Consider the following 14,688-nt stretch of genomic DNA (forward strand, 5'->3'; position numbering starts at 1 on the left):
GTAGTAATGGTAATTATTCTTTATTTTCGTCGATTCTTGGTATTCATTACGCATACGCGTTAACACAAACGCATATGAAAATATGCATTATTCTCGCATTATGCTTGACGTCATCACATCGCGGCTCAAAGGAGGAGAGAGTTTAGCGTCTAACTTTGAAGACATATGCTTTTCAGTTGGCTGCCAACCGCCATTAAAATGAACACAACAACAACAACAACAACATATTCTTGATGTGTTCAAAGGAGCGGTTAGCAAGTTAAAACATTAGACTCTAAAAGGGGAGTTATTATGTATGACTGATCATGCGGAAGTGAGAGAAGAATACTCGGCTCTGATTGGTCAATTCAAGAAGGAAACGACAATTGACGTAAAGACTAGTGCGCAATGCTGTTGCTACGAGTGACCGCCGCAGAGCCCGTATCATATTAGTTTGGAGATTTTGTTGTTTCCTATGCACCTCGTGGCTTGTTTTCGGAAGCTATGCGGCGGAGTAAGACTGAAGTAGACCGCTACGTGTCCACGGTGCAGAGTTCTTCGCCTTCGCTCAAAGAGGTAAGTGGAGCCGGTTTGCTAATGCTAACGCTAGCTCATGTCAGGCAGCATGTGTTTAGCCGCGAAACACAGGTGGAAAGCAACTGTTGTGTGAAAGAAGACAGCACTGGTGTGTGTTGCAAGCACTGTCCGCATATATGATCCTATATAGCCATTATATCATTGTAGTTGTGTTTATATTAGCAGCGCTTCACCGGCTCAGTGTCCTCTGAAAAAGCCGCGCACTGCATCTGAGGCGCAGCTAAATGTGGCTTATGTGTTAGCATTAACGTTACAACTTATTTATTAGTCCACTGAAGTTTAAATCAACACTATTCTTCAGGCGTTTTTTATGTCTAGTTGGTCAGGTACCAGCAATAATCTAAAATCATGACAAACCATGAATGCTAAATAAGTTTTCTACCAACTTTATTCATGGGTTGCACTAAATTAGGATTCATTAGAATGATGAAAAGTTAGTGTTGTTTATAACGGGAAGATGGGAAACCCGTCAATAGCAAGGTTAAAGTAATAAACAGAGCGAGATCCTCAACATTATAGCGCTAAATACATTAGTAACAGACATTTACCAGTGGATAGAAGTTTAGAGATAACTTCACCATTTGTATGTTATTGTAATCTGGTGCTTTTAAACTGTCACGACACAAACGTGATTCAGTTTCTTTGCTCATTGATAAAATTGTCCTGCTGCAGGTTATAAGTTCTTACCTTGTCATTAGCCTAATGTTTTAAGTCTGAGTTAGAATTTAAGACATATCTATGCTGATTATTGTCCTCTAAACCTGATCAGTGGTGGGTTTTATTTTGTGAACTGTCAGAGTCACAACTCATGGGATTGGCACTGCATGATCCCTCTTGAACTTGTGACACATGCACACATGCCTTATATTTACACTTTGTCCATTATAAGTAATTGCAGTTCAAATAAAACATATATTGTGACACAAAAAATTGCATTGTTTTCTAATTGGTGCCTGTGAATCTTTTTCAGAAACCGATGAAGGGGTTCCTGTTTGCAAAGTTGTATTTTGAAGCAAAGGAGTATGAGCTTGCAAAAAGGTATAAAGTGATTAGTTTCTCTTGCCTCTCATTTTACTCATCGGTAAATCTTTTCTTCTAGGCACGTTTCAGAGTATCTCAAAGTCCAAGAGAGGGATCCAAAAGCACACAAATTCCTTGGACAGCTTTATGAACGAGAGGGCAACCTCAGCAAAGCCGTGGGTTGTTACAAGGTACAACACTGGAACAAAGACAGACTCATCCATCCATTTATTGATATGATTTTGCTATTTCATATTTAAATTATAATTTATGCAGGTTTTAAATAGAAGTCAGACAAGTTCCCAATAAAAGACCATTGTAATGACATAATGAGATTTTCCCTGCCTTTGTATAAATGTAAATATAGGCAAGCAAATTTATTTCGTAGAGCACAATTTGTACACAAGGCAATTCAAATTCAAAGTTCTTCACACAACAGGGAAAAAACGTATTAAAATCACAAAGACATGACAGAAATCACAAAATCTTAATTTCAATTCATTCAATTTTGTCCGTGCTTAGTGATCCGCCTGATGGAAAACCAAACCTATTGGACCACACTGGCAGACACTCTTCTCATATTTATTTGACATAGCCAGTGTCTTCAGGATGGGCACATTGCTTTTAGATTGATTCTTTCCCATGTTTGACCGTCCTTAGACGTCACGTACGCTGCCTCTGCACACGTCTGTGCTGACCGTACGTATCTTTTACGATGACTCTCGTCGACGCCTCCACCTTATGTGTGGAGCTTTTGTATCTTTAACGACGGACCCAGTCTCGCCTGCCCCTTCCCTAGATTTAGTTTTCGCTAAACTAATTGTCCCAGACAATCCTCGACCAAACCTGTTAGTGTTAGAACTCGCTCTTAATCAGTGGGTAGGTGCACCAGGCTCTGCGTCTCTTCTAACCCTCTCCCCAGGCACCTATGCAGCTGTGCTTGGACACCGGCACAATGGGCTATTGTGTCGAGCGGAATTATTTACATGTTCAGTTGTAATGTGTCTAGATAGTAGTTTTAGAATTGTAAACAATTTATCTATATTTACTTGTAATAAAAAACTTCTAGTGATGGACATTGCAAATTATCCTGGGTTATAAATGCTGTAGTGTTTTGCATGTTTAATGTTCTTTATAGTACTTGTCCCAATCATAAAGTTGACTTCGACACGCAGTACTCGCAAAAATAAAAGAAAACAACAAATTTATAACTCAGATTTTCAATAGTTTGTTTTATAATTTGATCTAATTATTACACATTTATATGCATACTTTTATAGTCAGTGTTTTCGGTTACCACCTACACTTTTTGCGTTTACCGGTATATGTTCTGCTGATGTTGTTTTTTTATATACTATAACTGTTAACTGTTATTTATTGCTGAGGATATTTGATCTTTCGCTCTGTCTACAGCGCTCTGTTGACCTGAATCCAGCACAGAAAGACCTGGTTTTGAAAGTTGCGGAGCTGCTCATCAATCAGGACTGTGACAGCAGAGCAGAGTTCTGGGTTGAAAAAGCAGCAAAGTTACTCCCAGGAAGCCCAGCTGTCTTCAACCTCAAGGTGAACAGTTGCAAACAGTAGTATTCTTATTTCAGTGTGGGGCAGTAAAGTGAAAAAGGTTATAATAATAAATATGTAAATCATGTGATTGAAGAGAAAACGTTCCATAATATGATGATTAACTTGTACAATATGTTAAGCTCCTTTGATGGTGATTGCAGTTTTCAAGAACAGCATAGAATAGCAAGAATAGCCTTCAGTCAACTTTGCTCAGCATCAGTAGTTGTCGTGGTTTTATTACAATGAATTTCTTCAGGAGCGGCTGTTAAGTCGTCAGGGGCAACCAGGATGGAACCGCCTATTCGACCTGCTGCAGGCGGAGCTGGCTGCACGGCCCGGAGACCCTCACGTCAACGTGAAGCTCGTTCAACTGTTTAGCCAAGATGGACGTCTGGATGAGGCCGTCAAGCACTGCTTGTCGGTGGAGAAGAGAGGCATTCTGCACCACAGCCTGGACTGGTACAGCGAGGTGGTGAAGACGCTTAAGGTCAGCATGACTCATGTTCACAACTCAGCAGGGGAAAACTAACCTGGCTCTGCCAGATTGATATGTATATCATTCTGAATTTAGTTCTACATTTATCAATCTCGACATGCGCTCATGGAAAGCAGTCGGGAAAAAGCGTCACTTTATGACAAATATTTGAATCTGAAGCGCTTCTTTGTGCACGTTTTTAAAAAAACAAAATAGTAATTCTGCTGAAATAGGCCAAAGTACATCTGTCTGTATTGATAAATGTTCTAGATATTGCATATAGATATAATAGATATTATTTTTTGCATCAATTAAATACCAAATGGAAACTCAATTAAGGGGTTCCTAATCCTCAATTCATTATTTTTCAGGCTTATTTGGCTCAGCCCGCCGTCTCTGGAAATGAGAAGATGTGTCGTCGTCACCAGCGGGAGCTGCTGCTGTCCCTCTGCAGCCTCCTGAGGATCACACTGTCGACCAGTGGCCTGCAGCCTGGCCTCGACGCTTTCAAAAAGTAAGTTACCTGTATTACCGACATTACAAGCTTGATATATTGATTTCTGGATATCCATTCATTTATTTTTGACAAATATTAAAAACAATTTCTGCACAATATTTTACTAAATAGTTTATCAGTGTTTTGGGAATTTAAATGTAAAAAAGATAGATTTCTCATGATTTTCTCTAGTTAGTCCTAGCCTTGTTTTGGACTGCAATAGTCATTCTCATTTCTGCTTTATTGTAGAATCTGTTTTGTTTTCTTTGGGAGCACTTTTGCTTATGTTATCATGTTTTACACACAGACACTTTAATCTCTGTGCTCTTTTCCTGTGCCCAGTTTTGACCAAGCTATGCAGGAGATGAGCAGCATCGCGAGGCGACATGCAGACGATCTCTGTGAGGTGTTTCTGGAGATGAGGGGTCACCTGTACCTGCACGCTGCCACGCTGCTCCTCAAAATGGCTCAGGAGCGACAACAAACCTGGAGGGAAGTGGTGGATTTAGTTGCTCTGTGCTACTTACTGGCTTACCAGGTTAGTCACACACTCACTTATACCGGTACTCAGGGAAGGGCAATAATGACAAACATGTATATCTCAATAGTTTTGTTTGAAATATTAATATTTAAATCATTATTATTATTATTATTATTTGTAATAATAATAATAATAATAATAACTTTTTGTGGCGTTAAAGTGGCACAAAAAGTAACACATTTACTGCTTATTTTGTAGCCTTTTTAATTGTTCTTATTATAGACAATGTGCTCTATTTTCTAATTTTGCATACCTCTGAAAGTATTGGAGAGTATCCAAAACTAAACTATTGCAGTTATTAATTTTTCATTATCTTCCATTTCTAACTAAAATGAGTTTGCAATGAGATGTTAATTTCAGTAGGTATTGAAACAAACCAAAAAACCCACACATTTGTTATCAAAATGGGCAAAAAAAAAATGACATTTCAACATCTTTATTATCCAAAATACAAGGGAAGACCATCTTGTACGTTTTTCTGTTATTAAATTTATTTTGTTATTGTGTGTGATCACAAACATATGTTTGTTGTTTATACCACGCCTTGTTATGACCACTGTCCATATCATCTTTGCCGCTGTTGTCTTTGCTATTATAAGAGAAATGCTGATGTCATTGATTTTCATAATTGTGTTTGTCTTCAGGTGCCCAGACCAAAGCCTAAAATCACCAAAAGAGACCAAGCTGCTCCTCAGTTTTTAGAGCTCGTGGCCAGTGACCGTCAGAGTCAGGCGGGTCACATGCTGCTCAACCTGAACTCAGACCCTTTCACTTTGATCCGTGAGGTTTGTACACTGTACAATGTCCAAATCCAGGTGTTTTAACATCTTATAGTCATGCCCAGGACGATTACATAAACACACAGGCACAGCCAAAAGTTTAATAATTTAAGGTTTTATCAACAGTAGAATGACCACATGCTTGAAATCCTATCATCTGTTGCACATTTATTTATTTATTTATTCATCAATTGAGAACACATTCTTATTTACAACGATGACCTGGCATACCTGACCATACACAGTGCTTTTGTAGTGGATATGTAATGTAAATAAAATGTTCTCTATCCTGCTCCACCAGTTGTAATTAAGATAATAATAAATACAATAAACTGATAATAATCATACAAATTATAATTCAAACAATATAAACATGAGAGACAACAACTCTGGACTGTGCAATACATTTTATTTGAATTACAATGATTATTATGATTGCTATAATAAATTACAAAAATGTTCTTATTGAGATGATTAACTCTTCAGTTCAATCCGCTCGTACACGTTTCCTTGACTGGGAAACTTATTCACAGATTGTACCTTGCTGTGTTTACAACGGTACAATAAAATACAACAGAATAAATTACTAGGTGTTTTTTTCCCCTAGTATGCGTGTGTGTTTGAGTTTTCAGTCTGCTGTATTCGTAAGCTTTCATTCATCACGTTATATTTTCTCTGAAGGTGGTGGAAGCCTTTGGAAACCGCTGCGGTCAAGACTCTCTTATCGAGCTCTTGTTTGGACCCCAGGCCTCGACAGCTTCATCTTTCATCGCCAACGACGACATCCGATCCCTAAACGCCGTGGTCCCAGAAAGCTCTCATCTGGCCAAGTGTGACAGCGGTACTGACACTTCACATACAAATACATAATGCCCCACACGCTGTTCATATTCACTTTTTAAACATACTTTTGTAGGAGCCGTACTGTTGCATGGCGGTGACTTGCAGCATCTGAGTTGGCTTGGGCTGCAGTGGACTTTTATGGCTCAAACGGCAGACTTAAGAGACTGGCTTCAGCAGCTCTTCCCCAAACTCACCCTCGAAACTTCAAAGCTGGACGCAAATGCTCCCGAGTCCATCTGCCTGCTTGATTTGGAGGTCGGTAGCTTTTCTTCTTGTTGAAGCAAATACAATGTCAGTGTTACGGTGAATATCAGTGTTTTGGCCCATAACACAAAAGTTCCATTCAAGTTTTACTGAAACGATAGTTTTCACAATAATTAATTACCATATTGACTTCTCGTTCAATAAATGATCAATATATATTTGGAGGGCTCAATATTTATCATGTGTACCTTTTCTTGCAGTAGGGGTGAAATGTTTTTGTGGTAGAAAGGTGAGATTTGAGCTGCAGAAGGTCGAATAACTAACTTCAATGGTTCATTATTATGTAGCGATTTATGTTTCATTGAGTGACTGTGTAATGCATTACAGTCATTATTAGTTCTTGTACCTCTTTATGATGATAGAAACCCTGTTTTTCGGCACGTATCACAGGTCTCAAAGTTAATTTTGTAGATAATCATCGTCTGATTCTTTTAGTGTTGTTTTTTTTTTTTAGATATTGTACATTTAAAAATGGCTTTACTGAAATGATAATTTTCTGGGTTATTGTGGGTTAGTGGTTACTGGTTAGTGGTAACATATACTAGTGTCAATGCACTGGAAAAAAATTCAATCTTGTATAAGAAAAGTGAATAAGTGTTTGAATTAAATAGTATATATTTTGATTCTTAAATGGAACAATCAAAGTAGGGTTAGAGGGTAATGCTTTTGTTAAAATGAGAAAAAAGACTCACTTGGAATGAGCAAAAACAAGATAAATATTACTTAATCCAAGCTCTTATTCACTCATGATCTCATTAGTTAGTTATTAGTGTTTAGTGACATGCATATTTTTAGAGCAATAAATACTGCATACAAAATTTGGTATCGTGACAGATCTAGCATAATTTTATTTGATATAAAATGGCTTACATTTTGTGCATTTCAACATATTAATGATTAATGCAGCATTTCATTTATTACGTTAATCTTGTTTTAAACTGAGGAGTGAAATTTAGACTGGTGTGATCAAGTCTAAATTAAGATTTACTTAAACTTTGCTATTATGCAGTTTTACCAAATCGGAAGTGTAACATTGTTTAAGTTTTTCTACTCATTAAACAGTTAGATGTTTTTTCTCACATTAAACTACAATATCAATAACGATACGATTTGAAATGCTTACTCTGCAGGTGTTTGTCCACGGCGTGGTCTTCTGCAGTCACTGTCAGCTCCAGGAGACTGCGAGGATCGGAGCCGGAGTGAAGCAGCCTCAGTACGAGCCGCGCTGCCTCCCACTGCCCCTGATCCGCTTCCTCACCACCGACAGACAGCGGGAGTGGTGGGACGCCATCTACAGCCTCATCCACAAACGGGCCGCGTAAGTACTAAATGATGGCCTCTAAATTATGGGGTCCTAATTGAGGGTGTCTCAAATGACCGATTATAGAAAATTGAAACACTATATTGGTTGAAGATGTTGTAGTTTGTAATGGAGCAAATCTTGAGCACGGTTTCTCATGTGGCTGTGCAATTAATCAGAATTGAATAGCTCGAGGTTTAGTCATGGACAAGCATCAGTGAAATGCTCCAGTCATTTTAATCGAGAGGTCAATAAAAACATGTGGTTCGGACTAAGATGTGTGGCTATTTTTTGGGTCAAATGTTCATGTTCAAGGAATTGATATTGAATGCAATTTGTTTTTGCTCAATTTATATTCACTTTTTTCCATCCATTTCACTTATACTTCTGTTTGCTTCTGACCCGCACTACATTTCCAGTTTAGTTGTTTACTTAATCTTGGTGCGGCTGCTGTGTTGGAGCAGTGTCCTTGTGGAGAGCTTACATGAAACGCTCTCATGAAGACTGGAGCTCTGCTGTACTCTTGCGACTCTCACACTCTCAAGACCCCATTCTCATGAGATAGCTAATCATTTATGTAGGGAAAGGCGTCTGGCAAAAATTCAGTCCAGCAGAAAGAATCCGGAGCGCTACAGGGCCTCCACCGGCATATTAGTATTTGCTGTGCCTGGTTTAGTCAACAACATTTTATAATTGTGATCACATCAGCAGGAAGGTGAAAGTGTGCAGTGAGTTAGCTGGTGTTTTGGGAGTGACTTCACAGTTTAATCTGCCTTTTGACTTCTCTGTGTACTTGTACTTCAGTGAGAGCCAAATAATTGTGAGAGATATTGCAAGTGCAATGCCTTTCCCCCTATTTGTTGATTAATTCATGCACAGAACATGTCTTTCGTCAAGCCAAGAATGTATTTAGTCTACTATGAGACTATAAAATATAATTAATTATTGAAGTCATATTGAATATTTTTGCCCTGTTGTGAATGTGCCATAAAGGAAATCTCAATGTTCCTCTCTAGACCTGGAATGTCGGCCAAGCTAAGGATGATCGTGCAGCACGGACTGAGCACTCTGAGAGCGGGAGAGAAACATGGACTACAGCCGGCGCTGGCCATTCACTGGGCTAAAGTCCTCAACAAAACGGTAAAGACACATCACAAAGTTTATACCACGATGCACTCAATGTGATCAATGGGCTCCACTTACACAACTATTAAATTGTCCTTCTGTAATCATATTTTGGATCCAAGAAATTGCTTTGACACAGTAGGTCAAAGAATATAATATATAAATGAGTAAATAGAATATTCAATCAAATACTGAGACCGGCTAAAATGAGAACCAAGTTAAATCAAAGTTAATAATAAAGTAAATACAAGTTAAGTACTGAGATTTGTATCTTTTGACATTTCTTATAATCATTTGTCTTAATTATATTATCTTTGTATGTTATTATTGTTTTGTTTGGTTCTGCTTCATAGACCACTTAGGTTTGAGCTGCATCTTAACACCTTTAGTCACTTGGCAGTGTAAAATGCTGCTCCAGTGCTTCTTACAAATACATGCATGAGATAAATAGCTCACGGGCGTCTCAACCTTTTAGATCGTGTGCTTGTTTGACACCTGTTCCACTCTGTCAGGCCACTGTTTTAAAATTAACCCCTTTATTCCATTTTAAGTATGTGACAAAAAAGAGAAGCTTCTGGGCATGTAGTCCATCATTGGCTATCACTCAATTCAACTAATAAAAAGACTACATTTGAGTAATGCTTATTATTAATTTATGTGCATTCTGCTTTGTCTCGTTTTTGGGAATTGTCTAGAGCAGGGGTGGGCAAACTGCGGCCCGCGGGCCACATACGGCCCGTTGGTCTTTATAATCCGGCCCGTCAAACATGCCAAGTAATATTTGCCCTTAGGCATCCGTCTGCACTTGTATTCTTAATAAAGATGACGTGAAATGAATTAAATAATAGATTAAATAGCCTATATGACAGAAAACTTTTATTTTATTTTTTAAAATTGATTGCGGGCCGACCCTCCTACTTGCCTGGATTTGAATATGGCCCTCGAAGGAAACTAATTGCCCACCCCTGGTCTAGAGTCAAACACATGCTCAATCTTCTGTCAGTAACGGTCATGGGACCATATATAGTATTAAGGGGGAGGGGCTTCTGATGGTATTGACGGAGCTCATTTATTTCTCTGGGTCTGTGGAAAAAGAAGCACTCCTCAAAACCAATGTTTGATTATTTTTGATAAATATATACTCTTAGCATGGAACAAATGATGGAAATAACCATGGTAAATTAAAATGTAAAAACATGTTTAAATCCAGTCGCGTCTATCCCAGTATAGGCAGTTGTTTCACCCACATCATTGATTTTGTTTCCCCAAATCTCTGCACAGCAACGCGGTACAACCAAGAAGCATATGACACTTTTTGGTTTAAAAAAATATACTTGTTATTATTATAAATATACCGTCATACTATGGTATCACAGTTCTCATTCCGTGAAAATGTAATGCCATCCCACCCCTACTCTGTCATCAACAGCTTTACTCTTTATATTTATCAATCAAAAAAGATCTACAGAACAATTTACTTATTACCAGTTCACATGAATAAAACATTTTCTCTTTGTGTACTTTATTTAATATGTTTCTGAACGCAGGGTGATGGTTTAAAGTCGTACTACGATCAGAAGGAGTACATCGGCCGCTGTGTTCACTATTGGCAGATTGTGTCGCCTTTATTGGACAAAATCAAACATCGACGCAGCATCCCCGAGCCCTTGGACCCTCTTTTCATTCACTTTCCATCTAAAGACATTCAGGTACTAACGCTTTGGCTACGTTTTTGTTTTTGTGTTTGAATTATACATTTTTTGTAGATCAGTTCTCAAATTGTGCCTTAAAAGTGTATACGAGTTTGAAAGTTTGATTTCTACACTGCTCAAAAATAATAAAATGAACTAAATTCCTTATAGATCTCAGCAGTGAAAGCACTTGAGGAAGAAGCCCAAATTGCATATGCTACACATCTGGACATCGAGGGCAAAACTGAGGAGGCAATCGCCACTTTGGAAACGATCAGCAATATATCGTCCACTTGGCAACTGGCCCAGGTTTGCGTTTGTTGCTTTTTTTTTAGTTGCGGTTCCTAATCTTTCAGTCTTATCAGTTTGACACAAAGAGGAACTTCAAACGCAAACTTGTGGTGTGACTTTTGTTGTAGATCTATCAGCGTCTGTCAGAAGAGGCCAGTAACGGGGTTGAAGAGACGCAGGACAGATGCATAATGTTCTTGACGAAGTTTAGAGTCTATTTGTCCAAAATCTACAATGCCAACGCAGAAGACATTGACAAGGTTGGTGTTTTGATAGTTTTGTCATTTGTCGGCAAACAGGCGTATTATTATTTTTGAAATATTGTCAAGAAAAATTGTATATTGTCATTCTTAAATTTCAGACAGACCAGAAAGTTAAATGGTCTCATTGAGTAAGTGAGATTAGGAAAAAATATTCATACAACACAACTTATGTTTGTGGCACACCTAATATTAGCCTTTTATAGCTCAACGCATTACTAAATATATACAAATATATTAAATAACTTCAATTCAAAGATGTTACTCTCTGGGTCTGTCAATTGTTATTGCTTTTCACGCTATGGCATTAAACATATTTGGAGTATCTGATGTTTATTTAATTACAAAATGTATTTAATTGCTAAAAAACATGCTACTATGAGCCATATGTGCCGATTTATGTTGTTTTTTCTGTATTCCTCTGCTGTTTCCATCCCGCAACAAAACGGACCTCTGACCTATGCTTTTGCCCTGTGACCCATCTGCTCTCCCTCTGCCTGTCTCTCACCTGAGGCACGGGACTTTCATCTGGTCTCATGTAACGCAGTTTTACAACAGTAAAAACAGGAGTGTTTAAGTTATTAACCTTTGTTCCGTCCTGATTCAACCATTGGCCCTCCCCACCTTCGTCCTCCCTTCTTCGATGTCAGCTGCCTTTCATCCCAAAATAGACTCTTCTGTTAATTGCGGTTCAGTGATAATAATGTTTATGTTAGCCCCTCAAATGTTCTTGATTTCCTACTTCAAGCACAGTTGTTGAGCTTGTCTCCATGGAAATGGATAAGTTTAATTTATTTCTATTAAAGATTCCTGGAAAAGCAACAACATTTCCATGGAGACATGCAGGTGGCAGACCTAAAACCATGAAAGTTACATTGTGCACCTTTTTAAAACAAGAGATGGCAGAAAAATTGGGTTATTAGTTTTTTGTATGTACATTTTAGCAAAATTTGAGTCTTATGTTATGTTTTTTGTTTTCATTTGAGGTTAAATATTTCCATAATTTTGTATTAAACTCCAGAAATTGGTCTTTTTTTTTTTGTAGTTGCAGGTGTCAATGGAGGAGGTGATGGACCTCCTAAATGATGTGAACCAGCAGCTCGGCGACATTGGAGAGGATATGGACGAAGAGGAGGAGAAGGAGCCAGAGAGGAGAGGGCCAGTGCACTCGAGTCCAGCGCGCGGCAACGAAGTCTCTGCTACAATCTCACATATCAAGTTTTCAACTCCCTCGCCAAACAAAAGCATTGTATCTCCTTCGAAACGGCACTTGGTATGTATTTTGAAGTCCCTCATTTATATAGTATGATTTGTGGTTGTTTTTAAAAAAAAGTTGACATTTGAATATTTTTGTTTTCAAGATTTCTCCCAAGACGCCTCCCCATTGGGTGGAGGATCAGAAAAGTCTCCTCCAGATGTTGTGTCAGCAAGTTGAAGCACTAAAGGTATCTCATTAGCTCAAAAATTCCAAACTGTTGCCACTAACTTTGTAATAGGTCACGCTCTCGTTCAGAATTGGGGTATTTCCAAATCTCAAATGGATCATTCTCTAAATAAACAATTCTCTGCTTTTGAAAACGATAGTTTTCTAACACTTTGGTTTAATAAATTCTACCTATGCTCATTTGTGTTGACAGAAACGTTGTTGAACTTAGTACCAAACAAAGATGAAAAATAATTGTTTATAGCCATCATGAGAAAGTAGTATTTGTTAACAGGTCTCCACTCTCTTATAATATGTAACAGAATGAAGTCCATGATCTTCGACATAATGGGTCAGGAACTATGGGTTCTCCTCATCACAAACTCTACAGTGACACTTATGGAGCTGAGGGGCTGCAGGACTCATTCACACCTGTCCAGTCCTACCACGGGGCTCCTCTAACAGGTGAGTAATAAACTACATTCAGATAAACCGTAACATAAAATGAGAAGGATAAATTGAAATGATAATCCGTATTAAATAATCTAATTTAAATTGGAAGGACTTTGACATGATTTCTTCTTCTTTGGTGTTTTATGGCGGTTGGTATCCAAGTGTTACATTACTGCCATCCACTGTAGTTGCACGTCTTATTAGACTTCATTTCATGTGGTCCCCAGATGGGAGGGACAAGAGGAGGATCTCATGTGCTTGATGATGATAATGATGATGATAATGATGACTTTATAGAGTAGGACATGTGCTCTGATAAAATACATAATGTGAGTTAAGACATACCACAGAACAATTAAGTCAAAAGAATAAAGTCTGGCTGTTGTTGTTGTTGTTGTTTTATGGCGGTTGGCATCCAAGCGTTGCATTACCGCCAGACTTTATTAATGTAACATTTGGGATACCAGCCGCCATAAAACGCCGAAGAAGAACTTGTTGTTGTTGTTGTTGTTTTATGGCGGTTGGCATCCAATTGTTGCATTACCGCCACGGGCTTGGAACTCCTGTGCTTTGAACCCGTGGGCTTTGAACTCCTGTGCTTCTGAAGAATAAAGTCTAAAGTCTAAGACGTACAACTACAGTAGGTGGCGGTAATGTAACACTTGGCTACCAACCGCCATAAAACACCAAAGAAGAAGACGATATGAAAAATTGATAAAATAGTTTTAAAACGAGGCTTGACGTCCTTCAAATGCAGTGATAAATATAGATTATTATTTGTTGGCCTACCAAAGTAGTTTATAATAATATCAGAATCAGTTTATTGCCATTGTTAATGAAGAAAATTCACAAACATGAATTTATAGAATCAAATGGGGCATGCATTGAAGAAAGAAAGAAAAAAAAATACTATAAGATCAAAATATGCTTACTATGTACACAAAATGTACAGGTAAATGTAAACAGTGGGTATCACTTTGGGGGGTAGCCGCCTTTTTATGTTTAGGCGTCGTGAATGCCAACGGTTTTTATTTAGGGGTCACGGCTGATAAAGGTTGAGAACCACTGGACTAAATACTTGCTCTGTGCATTGATTACTCGACTAAAGTCAGCCAGGTGTATTACTGGTAAAAGTTCTCAAACTATACAGTATTTCAGTGATTTTGTCTTGTAAAGTCTTGTCTAAAAAGCTAGAATAAACTAGAATCCCAGAACTCGAGCCATCTCTCTAGTCTTTTGTACTAAATGGATCAGTTTTTGGACTGAATCAAGGTTAAATCCGCTCTAAATGCTTAATCATTAACAGCCGTATGAACCAATTTAATTAAGGGTACAACTTGCAAGTTCTATTATAACAACCTTGACTCAAATACATACAGTAAATAAACTAGAAATTGATGACCATTTAAAATGCCTCCAATTGTTTTTTTTCCTTTTCAGTTTCCACCACAGGCCCTAATGTGCATTACAACCAATCTCCAGCATACAACTCTCAGTATCTCCTCCGCACTGCAGCAAATGTGACCCCAACCAAGGTAAAACTACAACATAAATGAAACGGCAATTACAAATAAACGTGTACATTTTT

The 14,688-nt window shown here is 38.1% G+C and overlaps 1 protein-coding gene across 3 annotated transcripts in view; it reads left to right on the plus strand.

Moving 5' to 3' along the window:
* Nucleotides 1-377: 377 nt before the first annotated feature.
* The window catches only part of ranbp2 (RAN binding protein 2), a 30,464-nt gene continuing 16,153 nt past the window's right edge, over nt 378-14,688 (plus strand). For all 3 annotated transcript variants that reach the window (XM_072445125.1, XM_072445126.1, XM_072445127.1), the window contains exons 1-19: nt 378-555; nt 1,547-1,614; nt 1,676-1,787; nt 3,010-3,159; nt 3,416-3,646; nt 4,006-4,148; nt 4,473-4,668; nt 5,316-5,456; nt 6,132-6,291; nt 6,367-6,548; nt 7,688-7,875; nt 8,874-8,997; nt 10,530-10,691; nt 10,845-10,982; nt 11,093-11,224; nt 12,270-12,497; nt 12,586-12,669; nt 12,971-13,112; nt 14,541-14,635. In XM_072445125.1, the coding sequence (XP_072301226.1) occupies nt 484-555; nt 1,547-1,614; nt 1,676-1,787; nt 3,010-3,159; nt 3,416-3,646; nt 4,006-4,148; nt 4,473-4,668; nt 5,316-5,456; nt 6,132-6,291; nt 6,367-6,548; nt 7,688-7,875; nt 8,874-8,997; nt 10,530-10,691; nt 10,845-10,982; nt 11,093-11,224; nt 12,270-12,497; nt 12,586-12,669; nt 12,971-13,112; nt 14,541-14,635 (2,748 nt within the window). In that variant the 5' untranslated portion in view covers nt 378-483. The remainder of the gene's footprint in view (nt 556-1,546; nt 1,615-1,675; nt 1,788-3,009; nt 3,160-3,415; nt 3,647-4,005; nt 4,149-4,472; nt 4,669-5,315; nt 5,457-6,131; nt 6,292-6,366; nt 6,549-7,687; nt 7,876-8,873; nt 8,998-10,529; nt 10,692-10,844; nt 10,983-11,092; nt 11,225-12,269; nt 12,498-12,585; nt 12,670-12,970; nt 13,113-14,540; nt 14,636-14,688) is intronic.

The sequence above is a fragment of the Eucyclogobius newberryi genome, unplaced genomic scaffold (genome assembly GCF_026437365.1).
Source record: "Eucyclogobius newberryi isolate DKJ021-1_F unplaced genomic scaffold, fEucNew1.0.hap1 SCAF_14, whole genome shotgun sequence".
In the NCBI taxonomy this organism is placed as follows: domain Eukaryota; kingdom Metazoa; phylum Chordata; class Actinopteri; order Gobiiformes; family Gobiidae; genus Eucyclogobius; species Eucyclogobius newberryi.